This window comes from Callorhinus ursinus, unplaced genomic scaffold (genome assembly GCF_003265705.2).
Source record: "Callorhinus ursinus isolate GAN/ISIS: 27379988/994484 unplaced genomic scaffold, GSC_fseal_2.0 scaffold78, whole genome shotgun sequence".
In the NCBI taxonomy this organism is placed as follows: domain Eukaryota; kingdom Metazoa; phylum Chordata; class Mammalia; order Carnivora; family Otariidae; genus Callorhinus; species Callorhinus ursinus.
Genome location: NW_027397140.1, coordinates 660,923 through 685,508, shown reverse-complemented (window position 1 = coordinate 685,508; position 24,586 = coordinate 660,923). Strand labels below are relative to the sequence as shown.

Genomic DNA, 24,586 nt, shown 5'->3' with positions numbered 1-24,586 from the left:
CCAGACAAACCACAAGTCCACGAGTGGCAGGACTGACATTAAACACTATGCCTCAGTGTCATGGTCCTGACAAAGCCACAAAACAGCCGGAGGGCCAGGGAGTCCTGTAGGTCAAGCAAGGCTTGGGGTGAGGATGGGGAGACCAATGAAGGAGGGAACATATAGACACCATACACTGAAAGAAACCTGGAATACCCAGGGCAAGACAGCAAGAAAAGAGAGTGGGGCCCAACATCACCCAGGTAAAGGCAGGCCTGCCATGCTTATATGGACTAGGGCACAGGCAGCAGCAGTTGGGACAGGAGGAGGGAAGGAGACCCAAGAGACTTAAAGGAGGTAGGATCAGTGGGAGTCCCAGGTCTCCACCAAATGGGTGACCCTGCCCTTGTCCAGAGACAGGGTGGCTGGGGGAACACAAGGTATCTGCAACAGGGTCTAGGTCCCTCTCCCAGGTCAGAACTCCAACCTCTGACAGCAGGAAGGGCAAGAGCCCTAAGCAGCCCAAGGAGGGACCTCAGATGTAAAAAAGATCAAGTGAGGGTGTCAGAGAGACGAACCCATCACAGCACACAGGAGCTCAAAGAGGTACACCCATCACCACGCATGCGCCCTCATGTAACACTTACCAGCTACTTTTGCCCTCCACCCTGTCTAATCTCTGCTTTACTAACTACTCAGCCCAGAACCAAGCGCAGTTCCTCCTCCACAGGAACATGCATTTCTCTTCTCTGAATGGCCTCACCCAGACTTGCTCTCCTATGGTGCTCTCTCAGCTTCTGTGCTCTGAATTCCATCCTGGTAATAACTCTCCATGATCACAAACAAACGACACCCACTCCCCAAATTTTCCAGCAGATATGATCCTTTCCTACCCAGGACCAGAACAGAGGCGGATTACACATTCCCTGCCACTGAGGATACCTGCTGAACTCCCTTAGCACTCCTGCTGTCCCACCCCTGTGCTCACAGCCTGCAGAATACTCATGCAGTCCCTGTGGTGCACATCGTGCTCTCACTTGGTTTTCTCCCTATGAGGGAAGGTTTTTTCCCCCTAGCTGCCTATTATCACCTCTACTCTGACAGATAAAAAAAAATGGTAAAAGACATCAAATTTCCTACTTTTTATTATCAGAAAATGGTTGAAGTTTCATATCTATGTTCATATCAGTGTTACCTACACACTTTTTCTTGTTCCCCACCATCAAAGAGATGTTACCATTACCACAATCCTTATCAGTGTCCACTTGTCACTAAGCCACACATGAAAATAAAACGTGTGGAGATGCCTGGGGGGCTGAGTTGATTAAGTGCCTGCCTTCGGCTCAGAACATGATCCCAGGGTCCTGGGATCAAGTCCTGCATCAGACTCCCTGCTCAGCGGGGAGCCTGCTTCTCCCCCTGCCTGCCACTCCCCCTGCGCACTCTCACTCTCTCTCTCTGACAAATAAAATCTTTAAAAAAAGAAAATGTGTGTACCAGTCCCCTTCAGCTAAGTGCAAACAAAGCCAATCCTGAGGGGGAAAAAATCTGCTTGGAATGGGCTCCAAAACATCTAGATTTTATTATCATTAAAAATATATATATATATGGGGTGCCTGGGTCTCAGTCGGTTGAGAGTCTAACTCTTGGTTTTGGCTCAGGTCATAATCTCATGGGATCAAGCCCTGCATCAGGCTCCATGCTCAGCAGGGAATCGGCTTGAGAGTCTCTCCCTCTGACTCCTCCCCCACTCGCATGCGTGGGCACTCTCTCTCTCTAATAAATAAATAAATCTTAAAAAAAATAAAATAAAAATTAGGGGTGCCTGGGTGGCTCAGTCAGTTAAGCGTCTGCCTTCGGCTCAGGTCATGATCCCAGGGTCCTGGGATGGAGTCCCGCATCAGGCTCCCTGCTGAGAAGCCTGCTTCTCCCTCTGCCTGCCATGCCCCCTGCTTGTGCACTCTCTCTCTCTGTCAAATAAATAAGTCTTTTTAAAAAAATTAAAAAACGAGAAAATTAAATTAAATTAAAATTTAAAAAGACCATAATCTTTGATAACAAAATAGGCCACAAAATAGATCTCAGGATCAATAGACTCTTCAGAATTAGGAGCCCTCAAATCTGACCTCTATGCTTTTTTCAGCACAAATATTTCCCCTATCACACATTGGTTCTTTTAGAACATCCTGTCAACCTGCTTGCCAGAAAGTTCAAATTATTACTTACTCTAGAAAGTTCAAATTATTACAAACGTCAATGGGTCAAAATCTGTCTGGTGATTTTTATGTGCCCTCATTCATGATTCTATTCACAGCCTGTTAAATTATGCTTTGACAAGGAATCTCTAAATATCCTGGTACAGAACTTTCATCTAAATCATCTAGACTATCTGGCACTCTCTGCTGGACATCCCTGGGGAAGAAATTAGCTCATTTTTTCTTCCTGCTGCCAGTGGGGATTTGCTATAATGTCTCAAGGCTAGCCAAGCAGAGAACATTGCCAAGAAGGCTTAGTTTTGCAAACCACCCCACCCTTTTGGGGAGGTGGGAAGCAGAGATTACAATAGGAAAATGCCACACCACACTATTAATTTTTAATGTAAGCTCTAAAAGAGAAGACATTTTTGTCTGTTTGTCATTGATGCATTCTGGGCACCTAGAACAGAGCCTGGCATATAGTAGGAGCTCAATGAACATCTGCTGAATAAGCTTTATTCTGTATATTTCCAGTTTGGGAATTTTTGTTGTATTAAAATTTACTGAAAATACCAGTTCTGCCTACAACAAAGACTGCTAAAAGAGTACCTTTCCTTGGGATATCAGAATTCCTCGCAGAGTGTCAAACCCCACAGAAGGCCCAAGTCCAGTTTCATCAAGAGAGCCCTCCAGGTCGAACATAGGGATACAGGGGCAGAAGAGCTCTGAGATGTGATGTAGCAGAAGCAGCCGATTCCGCAGTGCTATTATGGGGATTTCCTGCAAGTGATTGTATTCCATGGGAACCTGAAACGTTGAAACTGTATTAAGTCAACTTAGGTGTCAAATGCACAGATAAGCCATAGTTTGTAGATGAATTCTGAAAATATTTTTTTCAAAAACAGAGAAGCACTGTTACTTCTGAGTCTGGCATGAATAACCTCATTGTTTTTAGAACCATATTCTGGCCAGCTTGACTGCTTGAGTCAAGTAATGTAAATCAAGGAAAATGCTAAAAAAATTAGTCTATAGAAATATATTTACTAAGGAATATGTGCAGCTTGTACTATCAGAATGGTTTTGTATAGTTTGTAAGATTTAGAATGAAGGCTGACATAACATAGAACGTTGGTTAATGTGACTATTAATAATGGTTTTTAAAGGTACTGTTTTTCACATTATGAACCAGAAATATTTTCAACAGAACACTTCTGTAAATATACAGTGGAAAATGAAGTGTGAGTGTGGCTTACATGCATAATTCAATACACAGATACTAACTTTGTCACTACTTGTACACCTCCTAGCCCACCTGGCCCAATCAATACTGACCTGTGCAGGAAGCTTCCCAGCGCTGGCAGGCTTGCTGGTTGACCAGGCAAGGGTATGTGCTGAGCCGCAGGCCACACGGTTGACCTTCTTACCCTGAAGGGCAGCTACCAACCGGGGCCTCTGGATGGCATTTGTAGTTCCATCTCCCAGTTGTCCCTCATCATTGTCGCCCCACGTATAAACTTCTCCTAAATGAAGTGAATTTAGAACAAGAACTTGTATACTAGGGCTAATGAATGCACAACCACCAATATCTTCTCATCACAATCATACTCCCTCTTCAATGGGGTGCTGGTAGTCAACTGTCTGAAAGTCAACTTCATGTGTGACCTACATGTCTCTAATCACAGCACCCAAAGAGGTAGCATGCTTCTCAGAACTCTGGACAGGCCCTGCTGGCCAACATGCTTTTTCTAGTACTAAGCACATAACTGCAGTAGTTCTTAATCAGAACAAGTAACAATAAAATAGATGGTAATATCCTTAATTGCCCAAGTTAATTTTTTATGTTAAATGGAGAGGAAAAAATCAGTTTTTTAAAAAACACAACCCGTTTTTAAAGGAAACACAGTTCTTCCTATAGTTGTTCATAACCTAAACATGAGATTCATCATTGATGAGAATATTTTTTAGTGTACCATGCTAAATCCCAACCATGAACCACCACCAGAAAACTGTTCTAAGGGTAAGATCACTCGGTGACTAAAATAGAAATGAGTTAGTTGCCATATCCACAAAGACTTCTCAGGGAGCCATGCCACAAGCAGCACTCTGTAAGGTGTGATGCCTGCATGATCAAGGGCAGTGTGCTTGTGTCCCGCCTCTTCCCATTATGGACAGTTTAGTCCTAAAGTCACTGTGTGGGTGTCACAGCACAAGTAAAGAGAGAAGGACTTCTCAGCAGAGGTACAACTGGATGCAGAGACTCAGAGTCCACAAATGATAAAAACTTCCATATAGGGAGTGTTCCAGTGTGGGGAAGTGGCCCAAGCAGAGAGACCAGTACCCCATGTGGGGGTGGCCCAGAGTGGACAGTCACAGCCCGAGATGGGTGAGGATTCATTCAGGGGAGAGGGCAAAGGCAATGATGGGACGCTGGTCACATGCAGGCAGAGGGACTGAATCACTGCATTAGGGATAATGAAATCCAGGATTCTCACCAAATCCTGGTGAGAAAGGAGTTAAAAGTATAGAAAGAGAGAAAACCAGAATGAACCCTGTGGTACAGAACCGGAACCTGGGGTCCGGGTGTGAATGTGTGGTATTCAATATACATATATAGATACAAAAATAACATAGATACAAATTTGCCTATTATTTACAAATGTATTCCCTGGCTCTATCCACTCAGAAGGCCTGGGAGCAGTGACATCCCAAAAGCAATGAGCACATCTATCGACCTGATCTGTCTTTTAAACACCATTCTCCTCTACAGACACCAGGACTCCTTGCGGAAATGGCCACTGCTAGGCTTGGGCCATGGGGAGTCAAGAATATAGGGTGTCTTATTGTGCCAGAAAGCAAGGAAGTATTCAGTGAATGATGGGCACACACCAGCAAATAAATCTAGCCTAATAGGGCCAATCTGAGCATCAAAATTAGTAACAGTAACAGATTATATATAATCAATTGAAAAAATTGGGAAACCATGAGTCCCACATAGATGTAAACGAAAAAAAACCTAAACATTTGATGAGAATAAAATATCCAAAGAGAAAAGGAATATTTAAATAGTTTCAAATACTCTCCTAAATATTTATTAGTTACAAAGGATGTTCACAGTGGAAAAGCCTGGCAGCCACCACCTTAATCAAGTGACTGAAGTTAACACCACCAGTAATGGGACAGAGAAATTGCATGTCACCTGATGAATTAAAAATGAATTAAGAACACAGCAAGAATTGAGATCAAAGATGAGGGGTGCCTGGGTGGCTCAGTCAGTCAAGCGGCTGCCTTCGGCTCAGGTCATGATCCCAGGGTCCTGGGATTGAGCCCCGTGTCGGGCTCCCTGCTCAGTGGGGAGCCTGCTTCTCCCTCTCCCTCTACCTGCCTCTCTGCCTACTTGTGCTATCTCTCTGTCAAATAAATAAAAATCTTTAAAAAAAAAAGATCAAAGATGAGCAACTTGAATCTACTGAGGAGATATGAGACAAACTCAAATTGAGGGATGTTCTACAAAAAAAGTCTATAATCTTCAAAAGTGCCACAGTCCAAAAAACTCAGGAAGACTGAAGAAGTGTCAAAGAATGATGCTCATGGTCAACTGAGGATTGTCTCAGAGTAGAGGAGACAAGAACATGTTTCAGCTAAATGTAGCCTGTCTTGTAGCATAAATGGGCATGAAGATCAGGTGTAGTAATAACCAGGGTGAATTTCCCAACTGAACAGCCATGTTGGGATTGTTTAGTAGTGTCCCTGTTTGTAGGAAATAAATTCTCAAATGTTTAGGGTAATGGGCAGTACCTGACTCTCACATGGATAAAAAAAAAAGAAAGTCTTTGTACTGCACTTCAAGCTGTTCTCTAAGTGTGGTGATTTGTTTCAAAAATTTAAAGAATGAAAATGAAGCAAATAAAAAAATGTGTTCTAAGTTCTTAAGAACTACAATATCAGTCCACAATAGGCCATAAAAATTACTTATTCATATATGAAACTCTTCCAGAAATGAAACAATTGAAGGGTACAGTACAGTATATGAACATGTACATATAATTCACCAAAGGCTTTAAAAGGGAACAAAATGGGGAAATGGCCGTTTTAATGAAAGATGGTACACTAGTTTTCCATTATTACCATAACAAATTACCAGAACTTACTGGCTTAAACAGTTCTTTCAGTTCTGTAGGTCAGAAGCCCAACATGAGTCTGACTAGGCTAATGGCTAGATCTCAGCAGGCTGCATCCTTTTTGGATGCTCTGGGGGAGAGAACCCATGTCCTTGCTCATTCAGGCTGTTGGAAGAATTAAGTTCTTTGGAGGACCAAGGTCCTGTTTCCTTGTAGGCTGTCAGCTGACAGCTGTTCATAGCTTCCAGAGGCCACCCATATTCCCTTTCCTCCATCTCTGTAGCCAACAATGGTGGATCAAGACCTTCCCTCACTTCGAAAAATCTCTCCTGCCTCTTCTCTGTTACAATCTCTTTGACTGACTCTTCTGCCTCCTTTTCTGTTGTGAAGGGTCTGTGTAATTACATTAGCCCACCTAATAATCCAGAATAATTTCCATATTGTAATGTCAGTTGATTATCAACCTTAATTCCATCTGCAGTCCCTTTTGCCATTGTGCTGGGGTCCCCAAGACCACCTTCAGGTTTGCTGATTCACTGGGTAAACTCCCAGGCGTCAGCATACAGTCATACTCAGCTATAATTACAGTGAAAGGACACAAAGAAAAATCAGCAAAGGGAAAAGGCACATGAGCGAAGTCCAGAGGAAACCAGGTACAAGCTTCCAATGATCCTATGCCAATGGAGTTACACAGAACAAGCCTAATTCCTCTAGCAATAGTTGTGACAACACATGTAAAATGCTGTCACCTCGGCGCCCAGGGTTCACTAGGGTTGTCACATGGACACTTCTGCCTGGCACATACCCAGGTTTCAGGAAACAGGTTTCAGAAGAGACCACATTGTGCAGTTTAGGCACAGCAAGGCCTTTTCTCAATTAGGGAAGGGAGGGAGCCCTCCCAAAATCCAGGTTCCCAGAGGCCAGCTGAGGGCCACCTTATAAGCAGCCCTCAGGTTCTGCCTGGCACATACCCAGGTTTCAGGAAACAGGTTTCAGCAGAGACCACATTGTGCAGTTTAGGCACAGCAGCCCTTTTCTCAATTAGGGAAGGGAGGGAGCCCTCGCAAAATCCAGGTTCCCAGAGGCCAGCTGAGGGCCACCTTACAAGCAGCAACCTCCTCCAAAGGACAGCAGTATCAAATGTGCTCTGTTACCTCTTTTCGGCATAGCCATAAAATATAACATATTCACCAGTGTTAACACCAGGGGCTGAAGATGACAAAAGCCAGAGCTCTTCAGCAAATTCTCAGCTATAATACAACTGCTCCCCACTCCTTACAGCTGCATATATTATTCCTGAGCAGACTTCTTAGTTTTGTTTTTTATGTTATGTTAATCACCATATATTACATCATCAGTTTTTGACAAAGTGTTCCATGATTCATTGTGTGTAACACTCAGTGCTCCATGCAGTAGGTGCACTCCTTAATACCAATCACCAGGCTAACCCATCACCCACCCCCTCCCCTCTAGAACCCTCAGTTTGTTTCTCAGAGTCCATAGCCTCTCATGGTTTGTCTCATCCTCCAATCTCCCCCCTTCATTCTTACCTTCCTGCTATCTTCTTCTTCCTTTTTTTTTTTTTTTAACATATAATGTATTATTTGTTTCAGAGGTACAGGTCTGTGCTTCAACAGTCTTACACAATTCACAGCACTCACCATAGCACATACCCTCCCCAATGTCTGTCACCCAGCCCCCCAGCCCTCCCACCCCCCACTACCCCAGCAAGCCTCAGTTTGTTTCCTGAGATTAAGAATTCCTCATATCAGTGCGGTCATATGATATATGTCTTTCTCTGATTAACTTATTTCACTCAGCATAATGACCTCTAGTTCCAACCACGTCATTGCAAATGGCAAGATCTCATTCCTTTTGATGGCTGCATAATATTCCATTGTATATATATACCACTTCTTTATCCATTCATCTGTTAGTGGACATCTTGGCTCTTTCCACAGTTTGGCTATTGTGGACATTGCTGCTATAAACATCGGGGTGCACGTACCCCTTCGGATCCCTACATTTGTATCTTTGGGGTAAATACCTAGTACTGCAATTGCTGGGTTGTAGGGTAGCTCTATTTTCAACTTTTTGAGGAACCTCCATACTGTTTTCCAGAGTGGCTGTACTAGCTTGCATTCCCACCAACAGTTTAGGAGGGTTCCCCTTTCTTCGCATCCCTGCCAACATGTCGTTTCCTGAATTGTTAATTTTAGCCATTCTGACTGGTGTGAGGTAGTATCTCATTGAGGTTTTGATTTGGATTTCCCAGATACCGAGTGATGTTGAGCACTTTTTCATGTGTCTGTTGGCCATTTGGATGTCTTCTTTGGAAAAATGTCTGTTCATGTCTTCTGCCCATTTTTTGATTGGATCTTTTGTTCTTTGGGTGTTGAGTTTGATAAGTTCTTTATACATTTTGGATACTAGTCCTTTATCTGATATGTCATTTGCAAATATCTTCTCCCATTCTGTCAGTTGTCTTTTCATTTTGTTGATGAAGTCCCAATAGTTCATTTTTGCCCTTGCTTCCCTTTCCTGTGGTGATGTTTCTAAGAAGAAATTGCTGCAGCTGAGGTCGAAGAGGTTCCTGCCTGTGTTCTCCTTTAGGATGTCGATGGACTCCTGTCTCACATTTAGATCTTTCAACCATTTTGAGTCTAGGTTTGTGTGTGGTGTAAGGAAATGGTTCAGTTTCATTCTTCTGCATGTGGCTGTCCAATTTTCCCAACACCATTTGTTGAAGAGATTGTCTTTTTTCCATTGGACACTGTTTCCTGCTTTGTTGAAGATCAGTTGACAATAGAGTTGAGGGTCCATTTCTGGGCTCTCTGTTCTGTTCCACTGATCTATGTGTCTGTTTTTGTGCCAGTACCATACTGTTTCGATGATGACAGCTTTGTAATAGAGCTTGAAGTCCAGAATTGTGATGCCACCCGCTTTGCTTTGCTTTTTCATCATTCCTCTGGCTATTCGGGATATTTTCTGGTTCCATACAAATTTTAGGATTATTTGTTCCATTTCTTTGAAAAAAGTGGATGGTATTTTGATATGGATTCCATTAAATGTGTAGATTGCTCTAAGTAGTAGCACTGACATCTTCACAATGTTTGTTCTTCCAATCCATGAGCATGGAACGTTTTTCCATTTCTTTGTGTCTTCCTCAATTTCTTTCATGAGTATTTTATAGTTTTCTGAGCACAGATTCTTTCCCTCTTTGGTTAGATTTATTCCTAGGTATCTTATGGCTTTGGGTGCAATTGTAAATGGGATCAACTCCTTAATTTCTCTTTCTTCTCTCTTCTCTCTGTTGGTGTATAGGAATGCCACTGATTTCTGTGCATTGATTTTATATCCCGCCACTTTACTGAATTCCTGGATGAGTTCTACCAGTTTGGGGGTAGAGTCTTTTGGGTTTTCCATATAAAGTATCATATCATCTGCAAACAGTGAGAGTTTGACTTCTTCTTTGCAGATTTGGCTGCCTTTTATTTCTTTTGGTTGTCTGATTGCTGTGGCTAGGACTCTAATACTATGTTGAATAGCAGTGGTGAGAGTGGACATCCCTGCCGCGTTCCTGACCTTAGGGGGAAAGCTCTCAGTTTTTCCCCATAGAGAATGATATTCACTGTAGGTTTTTCATAGATGGCTTTTATGATATTGAGGTATGTACCCTCTATCCCCATACTCTGAAGAGTTTTGGTCAAGAAAGGATGCTGTACTTTGTCAAATGCTTTTTCTGCATCTATTGAGAGGATCCTATGATTCTTGTTCTTTCTTTTGTTAATGTATTGTATCATGTTGATTGATTTGCAGATGTTGAACCAGCCTTGCAGCCCAGGAATAAATCCCACTTGGTCGTGGTGAATAATCCTGTTAATGTACTGTTGGATCCTGTTGGGTGGTATTTTGGTGAGAATTTTTGTATCCATGTTCATCAAGGATATTGGGTCTGTAATTCTCCTTCTTGATGGGGTCTTTGTCTGGTTTGGGGATCAAGGTAATGGTGGCCTCATAAAACAAGTTTGGAAGTTTTCCCTCATTTCTATTTCTTGGAACACTTTCAGCAGAATAGGTATTAATTCTTCTTGAAATGTTTGGTAGAATTCCCCCTGGGAAGCCATCTGGCCCTGGGCTTTTGTTTGTTGGGAGATTTTTGATGACTGCTTCAATTTCTTTAGTGGTTATAGGTCTGTTCAGGTTTTCTATTTCTTCCTGGTTCAATTTTGGTAGTTGATACATCTCTAGGAATGCACCCATTTCTTCCATATTGTCTAATCTGCTGTCATACAGTTGCTCATAATATGTTCTTATAATTGTTTGTATTTCTTTGGTGTTGGTTGTGATCTCTCCTCTTTCATTCATGATTTTGTTGATTTGGGTCCTTTCTCTTTTCTTTTTGATAAATCTGGCCAGGGGTTTACCAATTTTGTTAATTCTTTCAAAGAACCAGCTCCTATTTTAGTTGATCTTTTCTACTGTTCTTTTGGTTTCTATGTCATTGATTTCTGCTCTGATTTTATTATTTCTTTTCTACTGCTGGGTTTAGGCTTTATTTGTTTTTCTTTCTCCAGCTCCTTTAGGTGTAGGGTTAGGTTGTGTATTTGAGACCTTTCTTGTTTCTTGAGAAAGGCTTGTATTGCTATATACTTTCTTCTTAGGACTGCCTTTTTTGTATCCCAAAGATTTTGAACAGTTGTGTTTTCATTTTCATTGGTTTCCATGAATTTTTAAAATTCTTTAGTTTCCTGGTTGACTCATTCATTCTTTAGTAGGATGCTCTTTAGCCTCCATGTATTTGAGTTCTTTCCAACTTTCCTCTTGTGATTGAGTTCTAGTTTCAATGCATTGTGGCCCAAAAATATGCAGGGAATGATCCCAATCTTTTGGTTCCGGCTGAGGCCTGATTTGTGACCTAGGATGTGATCTATTCTGGAGAATGTTCCTGGGCACTCGAGAAGAATGTGTATTCTGTTGCTTTGGGATGGAATGTTCTGAATATATCTGTGAAGTCCATTTGTTTGAGTGTGTCATTTAGAGTCTTTATTTCCTGTTGATCTCTTGCTTAGATGATCTGTCCATTTCAGTAAGGGGGAGTGTTAAAGTCCCCCAGTATTACTGTATTGTTGTCGATGTGTTTCTTTGCTTTTGTTATTAATTGGCTTATATAATTGGCTGCTCCCATGTTAGGGGCATAGATATTTACAATGGTTAGATCTTCTTGTTGGATAGACCCTTTAAGTAGGATAGTCTCCTTCCTCACCTCTTATTACAGTCTGGTTTAAAATCTAATTTGTCTGACATAAGGATTGCCACCCCAGCTTTCTTTTGGTGTCCATTAGCATGGTAAATGGTTTTCCACCCCCTCACTTTCAATCTGAGGGTGTCTTTGGGTCTAAAATGAGTCTCTTGCAGACAGCATATGGATGGGTTTTGTTTTTTAATCCAATCTGATAGCCTATGTCTTTTGATTGGGGCATTTAGCCCATTTACATTCGGGGTAACTATTGAAAGATACAAATTTAGTGCCACTGTATTGCCTGTAAGGTGACTGTGACTGTATACTGTCTGTGTTCCTTTCTGGTCTATGTTGCTTTTAGTCTCTATCTTTGCTTAGAGGACCCCTTTCAAGATTTCTTTTAGGGCTGGCTTCGTGCTTGCAAATTCCTTTAGTGTTTGTTTCTCCTGGAAGCTTTTTATCTCTCCTTCTATTTTCAATGACAGCCTAGCTGGATATAGTATTCTTGGCTGCATATTTTTCTCGTTTAGTGTTCTGAAGATATCATGCCAGTCCTTTCTGGCCTGCCAGGTCTCTGTGGATAGGTCTGTTGCCAATCTAATGTTTCTACCATTGTAGGTTACAGGTCTCTTCTTCTGAGCTGCTTTCAGGATTTTCTCTTTGTCTCTGAGACTCGTAAGTTTTACTATTAGATGTTGGGGTGTTGACCTATTTTTATTGATTTTGAGAGGGGTTCTCTGTGCCTCCTGGATTTTGATGCGTGTTTCCTTTCCCAAATTAGGGCAGTTCTCTGCTCTAATTTGCTCCAATATACCTTCTGCCCCTCTCTCCTTTTCTTCTTCTGGGATCCCAATTATTCTGATTATTGTTTCATCTTATGGTATCACTTATCTCTCAAATTCTGCCCTCGTGATTCAGTAGTTGTTTATCTCTCTCTTTCTCAGCTTCTTCATTTTCCATCATTTGGTCTTCTATATCACTGATTCTCTCTTCCACCTCTTTTATCTTAGCAGTTAGAGCCTCCATTTTTTATTGCACCTCATTAATAGTCTTTTTGACTTCGACCTGGTTAGATTTTAGTTCTTTTATTTCTCCAGAAAGGGTTTCTCTAAGATCTTCCATGCTTTTTTCAAGCCCAGCTAGTATCTTTAAAATCATCATTCTGAACTCTAGTTCCAACATCTTACTAATGTCCGTATTGATTAGGTCCCTGGCAGTCGGTACTGCCTCTTGTTCTTTTTTTTGAGGTGATCTTTTCCGTCTTGTCATTTTGTCCAGAGTAGAATAGATGAATGAGAGAATAAAATGCTAACAAGGTAACAACGACCCCAGAAAAATATACACTAAACAAACCAGAGAAGACCTGAAACCAGGGGAAAAGAAAGGGAAAGAAAGAAAAAAGAAACAGATAAGAACAAACAAAAAAAACAGAATATGATCAAAAATGATCAGGCTGTGTATAGGTCAGTTGCACACACTAGATTTTGGGCATATTTTGGTCTGTTAGAAGAAAGTGTCTCCCAAAATTTTAAAGAAAGGAAAACTTATATATGTACAAAAATAAGGGTAAATATGATGAAAGGATGGAATATGACTGTAAAGATGGAAATTATAAAAGATTTTATAAAAGGCATTGATAAGATAAGAAGCTGCCTGAAAAATAAAGAAGAGGATTTAAAAAAAAAGGGGGGGAGAGAATGTGATCAGGCAGGAGACTAGAACAAAGCCATACACTAGAGATTTAGGGTATATTCTGGTCTGTTAGAAGAAACTGTATTCCAAAATTTTAGAGAGAACAACTTATATACATATACAAAAATAAGGTTAAGTACTATGAAAGGATAGAATATGACTCTAAAAATGAAAAATAAAAAAGATTTTTTAAAAAAGGGATTGATAAGATGTTGGTTGAAAAGGGATTAAGAAAAATTTAAAAAAAAAAGGAAAGTTAAAAAAATTAACTTTGAAAGACTAAAGAATCATGGGAAAAAAAGCTATGAATTCTATGTGCAGTATTCCCCTAGTGCTGGAGTTCTGCTGTTCTCATTGATTGTTAAACTTGGTCTTGGCTGGCTGTTCTTGCTGATCTTTTGGGGTAGGGGCCTGTTGCAGTAGTTCTCAAATGTCTTTGCCTGAGGTGGAATTGCACTGCCCTTGCCGGGGGCCGGGCTAGGTAATCTGCTCAGGTTTGGTCTTGGGAGCTTTTGTTCCCTGCAAGCTTTCCCTACAGCTTTGGAGGACAAGAGTCAAAATGGCGGCCTCCCGATCTCTGCCCCGGAGGAGCCAAGAACTCGGGGCCCCACTCCTCAGGGGGCCCCCAGAGAAAAGCAATCACTCCCATCTCCCCGGTCTCCGGCCACACTCCGTGCTCACCTGGCCTGTGACCGAGCGTTTCTATCTCTGGCACATGACCCTGTGTGGAGTCTCCAAACCCAGCAGATCCCTGCAGTGCGTTCCCACACCCTTCCTCCGAGGGGAGGAAGGGGAGTCTCCCTGGATTTGCGCTTGTTGGGTCCCTGCTGGAAGAGCAGTGGCCCAACTGTGCCACGGATCACGGTTTATGGCCACCCTGAGCTGAGGGCCCACTCCCAGCTCCATCTCTGCAGCCGGCTTCCCCGCTCCGATACCCGGGAGCTCTGCCGCACTCAGGCACCCCTGGTCTTCCTGTGACCCCAAGGGTCCTGAGGCCACACTGTCCTAGTGAGGGTTCCATCCCCTGCTTAGCCAATGGAGCAACATCCATCAGCAGAGCCGACTTCTAAAAGTTCTGATTTTTGCTCCGCTGCTCTATCACTAGCAGGTAGCGGGGCTGATGGAGGCCCCCTCCCCTGCCATCTATCTTCCCAAATATGGCCTCGGATTCACTTCTCCACATGCCCTACCTTCTAGAGAGTGGTCGATTTTCTGTTCAGAGAGTTGATGCACTCTCTTGTTGAGTTTGTAGGTGTTCAGAATGGTTTGATCCCTATCTAGCTGAACTTCTGGGACCAAATGAAATTTAGGTCTCCTACTCCTCCGCCACTTGCTCCTCCCCCAGACCTCTTAGATTTTAAAGGCCTCTGTGCTGCAACACTGGGCCTCCCACCTACCATCCTCAGTGCAGCACACACAGTGCAGGGAGCCAGTGGCAATAGCAATGACTTTCTTCCCCTGCAGCCCTTGGACCTGCCGAGGTCTTCTAACATGGTCATCGGATCCATGGCCCAGCCTGTGATAGTCACCTTTGCCCCTGCACAAAAGGAAATAGAGAAGCATGAGTGCAAGGCCGTGTCATTTACCACCCTGCCCCACCCTCCTGGCTTAAGCAGCATACTTCACGACACAAATCATAGCCTGCTATATAAGTTTCATCTCAATCTATGAGAGGTCAGTTAATATAACTTCACATTAGTAAACCGGTTTTGGTGATAGCAAACAAACAGAATCTTACATACCAAGTATAAACAGCACGAGATTTGGGAAGGGCGACAGAAAACTGGGATCCACATTCTACATACCAAGTATAAACAGCACCAGATTTGGTAAGGGCGACAGAAAACTGGGATCCACATTCTACATACCAAGTATAAACAGCACCAGATTTGGTAAGGGCGACAGAAAACTGGGATCCACATTCTACTTTAACCACTCCAAGGCCTGTAAGAGAATCAATCTAAAAGGGAAAAAGGTTCAATTAGACTGAATCAAGGCTTTTGCTGACTGCTGCAACCACATAGAGACTGAACTAAATCTAATAAGGAACTCTGAAAATCCTTACTCAGGTCAAATATTTCATACAACTTAAAATCCTACTCCACTTAACCAGGTAAGTGTTCTCAGGAGGAGCAGGAATGCCTGGCTTTGAAGGCACACATGGTGACACTCAGCCATGGGCCCATGCTACTGCACAATGAGACCCAGCAAGTGTCACTAAAAATGGACATGTCACAGTTGAAGGTCTCAGAATCCACTCTCCCAATTCCATTTCTCTTTGTGGTGTGCTGGCCCCATTCGCCAGTAAGCCCTGTACTTCTCTTCTGCCCTCCAGCCCTCTCAGATCCCACAGGCCCACAGGAGAGGAACAGCAAGCAATGGGAAGGAGGATTGGCCAAGAGGACCAGGGCTTTGGCCTTTAGACATGACCTAGCCATCTATCCAGGGTAATTAAATTAAATACGACCTTGGTCAGGCCAGTATTGGAACTCACCTCCACCCCTGAACGCTTGGGGGTCCAGGCCCTTCAGAGCCAATACCCAGAGGTCTCACTAGGGCTTACTAACCTAGTCATCACCTTTTCTCACCCAGCAAGCTATTCTCTTTTATTATTATTATTTTATTATTATTATTATTATCCGTGACTGTTCTCAGACTTAAGTTCTCATATGTGATTTTAAATTTAAATTAATTAAAACAATCAATTCTCTCAGTTCTCTCCTCACCTTCACTTCTGTCATAATCACATCAGTAATGACCTCCATCCCCCCAGTGTCCAACATCTTAATCCCTGAAGGTTCAAAGTCTGTGTCTAAGCTTTCCTAAGCATAATAAAGTCCAAAACAGACAGTTTTTTCATAAATCTGGAAACCCCAAGTAACCTGTAACATGGTTAAAATACCGTACACCGCAAGAGAAAAGGAACAAGAGATGGTAAGACTGAGGAGAAAGCCCCGAGCTTCTGGTTTTCCAGCAGTGCCCAGGAGGACACAGGGGTGCCTCCAGGCACATCTCCACCAGGCTTTGGCTGCAGGCAGCACCAGCCAAAACCACTCTCTGCAGTGATGGAAATGTGCTGTGTCCAAAACGCCCAAATGGAAGCTGCCAGACACATGCAGCTACTAAGCACATGAAATGCAGCCAGTGTGAGCAGGGAAGTAAATTTCAACTTTATCTACTCTTAATTGAGTTAAACTTAAACTTAAATAGCCATGTGTGGCCAACAGCTATTGTACTGGGCAGCACAGCTCTGGGAAGAAAAGCTGTGCAATTCTAGCCTAGGCTCTTGTCCCATCTGAGGGGGCCTCTGGCAGAATGCTGCCGCCCAGGGCTGCCTGTGCACCGTGGGGGTCTCTATTCTGCACACACAGTCCTAGATTCCTAACAAGACTGGACACCAGACAGAGAACAGTTTCTAGTTTTCTTTCACAGCACACACACTCCCAAATCCACAGCAAAGCACCTCAATTAAATGGCCCGGTCGGGTTCATGCACACAGCACTCAGCAGATGGTCTAAACACATCAATGAACTTAATCTTTGCTAACTGCCCATTCACAAGGGCAAGACAGTCTCACAAAGTTAAAAAGTTGCTCAGATTCATGCAGGTCACATAGAGAAAAGCAATCTGACCCCCAACCCAGGCCTGTAGCCTCTTAGCTTGTCACAGGATGTCCATTTAAAACAGCCTCTGGCTAAGGCAGATGCAACCCTTTCAGTACAACACATTCATAGCTATAGAACTCTATAAATTGAAAAGACCGTGAACAATTTGTTATCCTTTTCCTCAAACAGGTCTACATACTACATAAAACCACAGGTCTCACTAAATTACATAACTTTCTCAAGACAGCACAAAGAGCACTTAAAATATCTCAATACCTTTGGGCCTTTCCCTCACTTTTTACTAATTATCCATTATATTTTCTGCAAAGAAGGTAAGATGAGGTAAAATACTCCTGAAAAGCACACAGAGGGGGAGGTGGCAGCAAGCCTCTGTGCTCCTAGGAGGGCCTAGGGAGCTCTAAGAGCTCCAGAAAGACCTGGAACGTTCCCATCCCAGGATCGTTGGGAAAGGTGTTTTTCTCCCACTACGCAGACACAAATACCTTCATGGGTACTTTACAGCCATCACTGCCTCCTCGGCCAAGCTTGCCATAGTCCCCGTCCCCCCAGGACCAGACAGTATCATCATCAGTGAGGCAGAGGGTCTGGGCATCTCCACTGCCACAGGCGACATCAACCACGCGGTGGCCCTGCAGCGCCTCCACCTTCAGAGAAAAGGAACCAAGGTTATCTGACTGCAGTAGAAAGGAAGCTTACCTAAGGAAAGGCTTTATTTTTCTTAATTTTTTAAAAGGATTTATTTATGGGCACCTGGGTGGCTCAGTCAGTTAAGCATCTGCCTTCAGCTCAGGTCATGATCGTTCAGCCCCACATCGGGCTCCCTGCTCTGCAGGGAGCCTGCTTTTCCCTCTCCTGCTGTCCCTGCTTGTGAGAGTGTGCACTCTCCCTATGTCAAATAAATAAAATATTTTTTTAAAAAGATTTATTTATTTATTTGAATGAGACAGACAGAGAGAGAAGGCGCCCGCTTGAGAGTGGGGGGAGGAGCAGAGGGAGAAAGAGAATCTCAAGCAGACTCCCCAGTGAGTGCGGAGCCTGATGTGGGGCTCAATCTCACGATCCTGAGATCATGAACTGAACAGAAATCAAGAGTCAGACACTTAACCAAATGAGCCACCCAGGCACCCCAGGAAAGGCTTTAAAGTACTATGATGCTCCCTGTGTGTGCGTGTGGGAGGGGGCTGTTTTAAGCCTTTGCAAAGAATGTGAAATTTTAAATAATCCTGTAAGATAACACAGAAACACCTTCATCTGTTTGAACCAAATAAATCTAAACTATAGGAGGCAGGAACCAGTGTCCCCAGTGAGCCAGTCCTACCACACCAGGAAGTCTTATTTACTGCCTCACCCAAAATACAGTGGGCCTTCTAGAAGCCAAAGCATTTAGCTAGATGCCGAGTAATATTAATTTATAAATATATATATAATATAAAGTATAAATAAAAGGGTATTTCAAATACTATCCTGTTTAAATGACCCACTGATTACAAACCTACTTGTAAATAACGAGGCTAAGGCCATCAACTTTAAAACAAAAGAAACTGGAAAAGGAAATACTTTTGGCTTTTAAAAATCATAATGGCATAATGACAGTGGCAAGCTGCCTCCCCTACCACCTTCAACAGTGAAGGTGTGAAGAGCCGCCCCAGGCCCCTGAGCACCTTTTCAAGGTGCCTCCTCACCAGCTTTGGCTTTAACTGGTCCTCACTGTCGCTGTGTCCCAGGCGGCCATACCGGCCTTTGCCCCAAGTGTACAGATCCCCTGCTGCGGTGACGCAGGCACTGTGGGCTCCACCAGCCGCAACGTCAACCACTTCAATTCCTCTCAGAGACTCAATGACTCGAGGGCGGTCACATGGACTGCAAAAAAGGTCACCAACGATAACGGAAATAGTTTTATTCTTAAATATTTTAAAAGTATTAAATACTAGGCTTTTGGTTTGCTATTCACTTGTTTAATGTATGCCTCTCAAATCAATTGTTAATTAAGAAGAATCATTCAGACCTGAACTGAAAATTTCACAGTTTCCTACATGTCTCCTTTTATAGCAGCTGCCCTAATGCCAGAGAGCAGAGACTTTCAGTCTAAATCAGAGGCCAGGAGACTAGTGCCCAAATGTGGGCCAATTTGGCCCATGGCCTCTTTTTGAAAGGCCAATTAGCCTAGAATGAATTTTATATTTTTAAAGGGCTGTTAAAAAAAAAAAAACTGAAAAGAAGCATATACAACAAAGACTGTCTGTGGCTGGCCTAAAATATTTATTACTACCTGGCTCTTTACCAAAACAAGTTGCCCACCCTTGCTATAAATCAACATTTCATTTAAGGAGTTTTATCATTTGAATATCAACTAACCTACAATGTGGCAAGCACTGATAGCAAACTTGTTTGTTTTCTTATTATTGAGTTTTGAAAGCTCTTTATAATAACCTTGAATATAAGACCTTAGCCAGATGTCTGATTACAAATAATGCTTTCTCAGTCTGTAGCATGTCTTTTCAATCTAACTTTCGAAAACCTGAAGTTCACATTTTATGAAGTCCAATTTTATCCTATTTTTCTTTACTGGATCATGTTTTCGGAGTTCTATCTAAAAATCCTTGTCTTACCTAAGTCACAAAGGTTTTCTCTCATGTTTTCTTCTAGAAGTTTTTGGATTTAGGTTTTACATTTATAACTACCAATCATTTTGAGTTAATTCTGGATATGGTGCAAGAAGTTCACTGCTTGCTATGTGGCAATCCAATTGTTCAAGACCATTAGTTGAAAAGGCTCTGTTCTCCAATAAAATGTCTGCATTTTTGTAAATTGTGCATTGGAAGTTCTAAGGGAGAAATCAAGCTTCATTTTTTTCACAGTCATTATTCAGTATTTGTGATACATTTTTAGACTCTATTCTGTTCCCCTGATATATTTCTCTTTTTACAATACTATACTGTCTTGATTACTGTAGCTTTAAAATGAGGCTTGAAGTATTGTCAATCCTCCAACTTTGCTCCTTATTTTTAAAGTTTTGATTATTCTAGGTACTCTGCATTTCTATATGAATTTTACAATCAGCTTGTCAATTTCTACAAACATTTTAATTGGGAAGAGGTAGAACCTATACATTAATTGGACAAAAACTGACAAAACAATATTGAGTCTTCTAATCCACAAATACAGAGTATACTCTCCTCCATGATTTTAGGTCTTTTAAAATTTCCCCCACCAATATTTTATAGTTTTCTGCCTATAAGTCATCCATGGTTTTTTTTTCCCTTGGTCAAATTTGTCCCTTACTATTTCAATTCTGGGGGGAGGGCAATATAAATGGTATTTTTTAAACTTCAATTTCTGATTACATTTGCATATGTATAAAGACACACAATTGCCTTTTATTTACTGATCTATCCTGCAACCCTGCTAATCTCATTTATTAATTCTAGTAGCTTTTTTGTAGATACCACGGATTTTCTATATAAACAATTATACTACATGTAAATAGCTTTATTCTCTTTCCAATCTGAATGCCTTTTATTTCTTTATACTGCTATACTGCACTTGCTAACCTTGAAATATAATACTGAATCTTGACAGCAGATGTCCTTGTCTTGTTCCTGAAATTAGGGGAGGTTCAGTCTGTCACTATTAAGTATTGTATTGGCTCTATGTGTAACAGAGATGCTCTTCATCAACTTACAGAAGTTCTCTTTTATTTCTAGATCGGTGAAAGTTGTTTGTCAGAAACAGATGTTGAAGTTTGTCAAATACTTTTCCTTCCTTCATCTACTAAGATGATCATATGGTTTTTCTTTTTTACTTGATTCATTTTCCAATGTTAAAAAACAATTATGCAATTTCTGACATAAAACTCACTTGGTCATGGTGTATTATCCTTTTATATTGTCAGATTTGATTTTCTAAAATGTTAAGAATTTTTACATCTACTTTCATGAAAGATATTGGTCTGTATTTCCCTATTAATGTCTGAGTCTGGTTTTGGTATAAGACTAAAGCTACTCACAAAAGAGAGTTGGGGAGAATTCCCTCCTCAATTTTCAAAAATAGTTTGTTAAGAATTGGTATTATCTGTTACTTATACATGTGGCAGAGATCATTACACCTGTTTCTGGAGATCTCTTTGTGGGAAATTCAATTACTTAAATAGACACAAAGCTATCTGAGTCACCTATTTCTTCTTGAGTGAGCTTTAAAGAGTGCGTGTCCTTTGAGGAATTTGTCCATTTCATCTAAAAAGTTGCATTTGTTGGCATAAAGATGTTCATTATATTTCATTTTTTAATAGCTGTACATCTGCAGTGATGAAACTCCCTCATTCCTGATATTGCTATAATTTGTATAATCTTTTTTTTCTTGATCAGTCTAGAGGGAGGTTTTATACTGACTTTCTCAAAAAACTAACTTTTGTTTTCTTTGATTTTTCTCTCTTGTTCTATTTTCTATTTCATGGATTCTCACTCTGATCTTCCTTATTTCCTTTATTCTGTTTATTCTGTGTTGCATTTGTCCTTCTTATTCTAGTGTCTTAAGGTAGAAACCAAAGTCATTAAAAACCATGTTTCTTTTATAAATTAAAAAAAAAAAGGCATTTCATGCTATAAATCTCCTAAGTATTGCCTTTGCTGGATCACATAAATTTTTATATTCTGTTTACATTTTCACTCAGGTCAAAGTCATTTCTAATTTACTTCTGATTCCCTCTTTGACCAGTTATTTTAAAAGGTTTTATTTACTTTCCAAGTATTTGGAAGATTTCCCAGAGATTTTATTGTTACTGGTTTCTAATTAATTCCATTAGGGTCAGAGAATATACTTTATATGACTTGAGTACTCTTGATGTATGTGATTTGTTTTCTGGCCCAAATTATGGTCTATATTGGTAGTTGTTCCATATGTAGTTGAAAAGACAGTACTTTTGCTAAATTGAGTGTTCTATAAATGGCTACTTGATAAAGTTGGCTGACCGAGTTAAGTCTTCTGACAGATTTTCTATCTACATGTTTTATCAGTTATTGAGGGAAGGGTATTAAAATCTCCACTGTAACTGTGGATTTGTCTATTTCTCCCTGCAATTCTATCATTTTGTTTAATTTCATGTATTCAGGTCTATCATTAGTTGTGTAAACATTTAGGATTATTATGTCCCCTTGATGACTGACCACTTCATCATTACTAATTGACCCTTTTTATCTGTCTCAATATTCTTTGCTGTACAATCTACTTTGTAAGATATTAATACAAGCATACCAACTTTGTTCTGATTAGTGTTAACATGGTATATATTTTTCCATCTTTTTACTTTTAATCTATTTATGTGTCTAGTACTTAAAATTAGTTTTAAAAATATGTTTGATCTTGCTTTTATATCCATTCTGACAACCTCTGACTTTAACTGGAATGCTTAAACCATTTATATTTGATGTTATTGTTAATATATTCTGGCTTGTATCTACATCTTGCTATCTTTTTCCTATTTGTCCCATCTGTTTACTTTTTCTTCTTCAGAGTATGTTTTACAATTTCACTTTAACTTCCTTGTTGGTTTATCAAGTAAAGCTTTTTGTTGCATTATATTAATGTTTAGTTTAGGATGTATAGAATACCGCTCCATCACAGTTTAATCTGAAGTCATACACTACATCATGTATAGTATAAGAACATCACAATAGCATACTTCTATTTCCTACCCCCAAGCCTCTGTGTAGCTGCTGTCTTCCTTTATATTACTGCTACATATTTTACTTCTATGTATCTCAATTCATTTTTATTATATCCTTGAAATATTCAATTATCTCTTGAAAATATTGATACAATAAGGAAAAAGTCATGATATTAATTAACCCATGTAGCAATTTCCTCATTCATTCATATAGAACCCTAATTCCATCTGATATAACTTTCCTTCTGTTTGAAGTAATTCCTTTAACATTTTTGTTGTGCAGGTCTATAGGTGTTGAATTCTCTCAGCTTTTGTATGTCTGAATGAGTCTACTTCAATTTTATTCTTGAAAAAATATTTTCAGAGAGTAAACAAATTCTTGGTTGACAGTTATTTTTACTTTCAGTACCTCCACTGTCTTCTAGCTTGCATTGTTTTCTGTAAGGAATTTGTTGTCATCTTTACCTTTTTTCCTGTATGTAACATATATTTTTCCCTCTAGCTGCTTTTATGATTTTTTTTCCCCTTTATCAGGGGTATTGAGCAATTTGATTATGATGTGCCTTGGTAAGTTTCCTTCATGTTCCTTTTGCTTGAAGTTCTTTGATCTTCTTGAATCTGTGAGTTTATAGTTTTCATCAAATTTGGACATTTTTCAGCATTATGTCTCAAAATCACCCCCCTCCTCCTCTGGTGACTCCAAATTATTCATAATAGGCCACCTGAGACTGTGTATCCATAATTCACTGATGCTGTGTTAATTTTATGTACGTGTGTTTCATTTTTGTGTTTCAGTTTCTATTGTTAGGTCACCAAGTTCATTGATCTTTTCTTCTGCAATGTTTAATCTGTATTGAACACTGTATATAGGGACGCCTGGGTGGCTCAGTTGGTTAAAGTGGCTGCCTTCCACTCAGGTCATGATCCCATGGTCCTGGGATCGAGTCCTGCACTGGGCTCTCCGCTTGGCGGGGAGCCTGTTCCCCCTGCTTGTGTGTTCCCTCTCTTTCTCTCAATCTGACAAATAAATAAAATTTAAAAAAAAAAACCAACAATGTATATACATATACATTAATCTGTATTAAACAGATTATACATTAATCTATATTAAACATGCACTGTACTTTTCATTTCAGACATATTTCTCATCATTAGGACTTTGATTAAAGCATTTAAATATCTTTCAGTCTCTAACATGTTCAAGTTTTCCCTCAAGTTTCTTAAAGATCTAGGCATGTGGTTAAAATACTGTTTTAATATTCTTATCTAGTAATTCTATCACTGATGTTATTTCTGGGTCAGTTTTAATTGATTTTTCTCATTATATGGGCTGTATTTTCCTGCTCTTTTGTGTGCCTGATAATTTTTATAGCTTTGAGATATAACTGACATATAAAATTATATAAATTCAAGGTATATGATGATTTGATACATGTATACATTATAAAATGATTACCACAGTAAGTTTAGTTAACAAATCCATTACCTAATAATTTTTTTGTGTGGTGAGAACATTTAAGATCTACTCTTTCTTAGCAACTTTCAAGGATACAATAAAATGTATTGTTAACTACAGTCACTATGCTGTACATTAAATCCCCAGAACCTATTCACCTTATAAGTGTAAGTTAGTACACTCTGTCAACATCGCCAAATCTCCAACCCTGAGCCCCTGGCAACTACCAATCTACTCTATTTCTATGAGTTCAGCTTTTTTAGATTTCACATATAAGTGAGATCACAGTGTTTTGTCTTTCTCTGGCTCATTTCACTTAGGATAATGTCCTCAAAGTTAATTCAAGTTATCACAAATACCAGGATTTCCTTTTTTATGGCTGAATAATATTCACACACAAATACACACACACACCTTACCCCACATTTTTTTTTATTCATTCATCTACTGACGAACACTTACGTTGTTTCCATGTCTTGGCTATTGTAAACAATGCCACACTGAACATGGGAGTGCAGATCCTTTCAAGACAATGATTTTATTTCCTTCAGATATATACCCAGAAGAGGGATTGCTGAATCATATGGTAGTTATTTTTTTTTTTTTTACCTTTTTC

At 40.5% G+C, this 24,586-nt stretch overlaps 1 protein-coding gene across 6 annotated transcripts in view; it reads right to left on the bottom strand.

The window, feature by feature from the left end:
• HERC2 (HECT and RLD domain containing E3 ubiquitin protein ligase 2) overlaps window positions 1-24,586 on the bottom strand; it is a 264,269-nt gene that overhangs the window by 10,829 nt on the left and 228,854 nt on the right. For 5 of the 6 annotated variants that reach the window (XM_073887396.1, XM_073887397.1, XM_025852085.2 and 2 more), the window contains exons 80-85: window positions 18,535-18,712; window positions 17,335-17,496; window positions 15,095-15,186; window positions 14,624-14,763; window positions 3,507-3,694; window positions 2,784-2,981 (exon numbers count right to left, since the gene is read on the bottom strand). In XM_073887396.1, the coding sequence (XP_073743497.1) occupies window positions 2,784-2,981; window positions 3,507-3,694; window positions 14,624-14,763; window positions 15,095-15,186; window positions 17,335-17,496; window positions 18,535-18,712 (958 nt within the window). Of the gene's footprint in view, window positions 1-2,783; window positions 2,982-3,506; window positions 3,695-14,623; window positions 14,764-15,094; window positions 15,187-17,334; window positions 17,497-18,534; window positions 18,713-24,586 lie in introns of those variants that run through there. The other variant, XR_012376642.1, reaches the window with a different exon arrangement.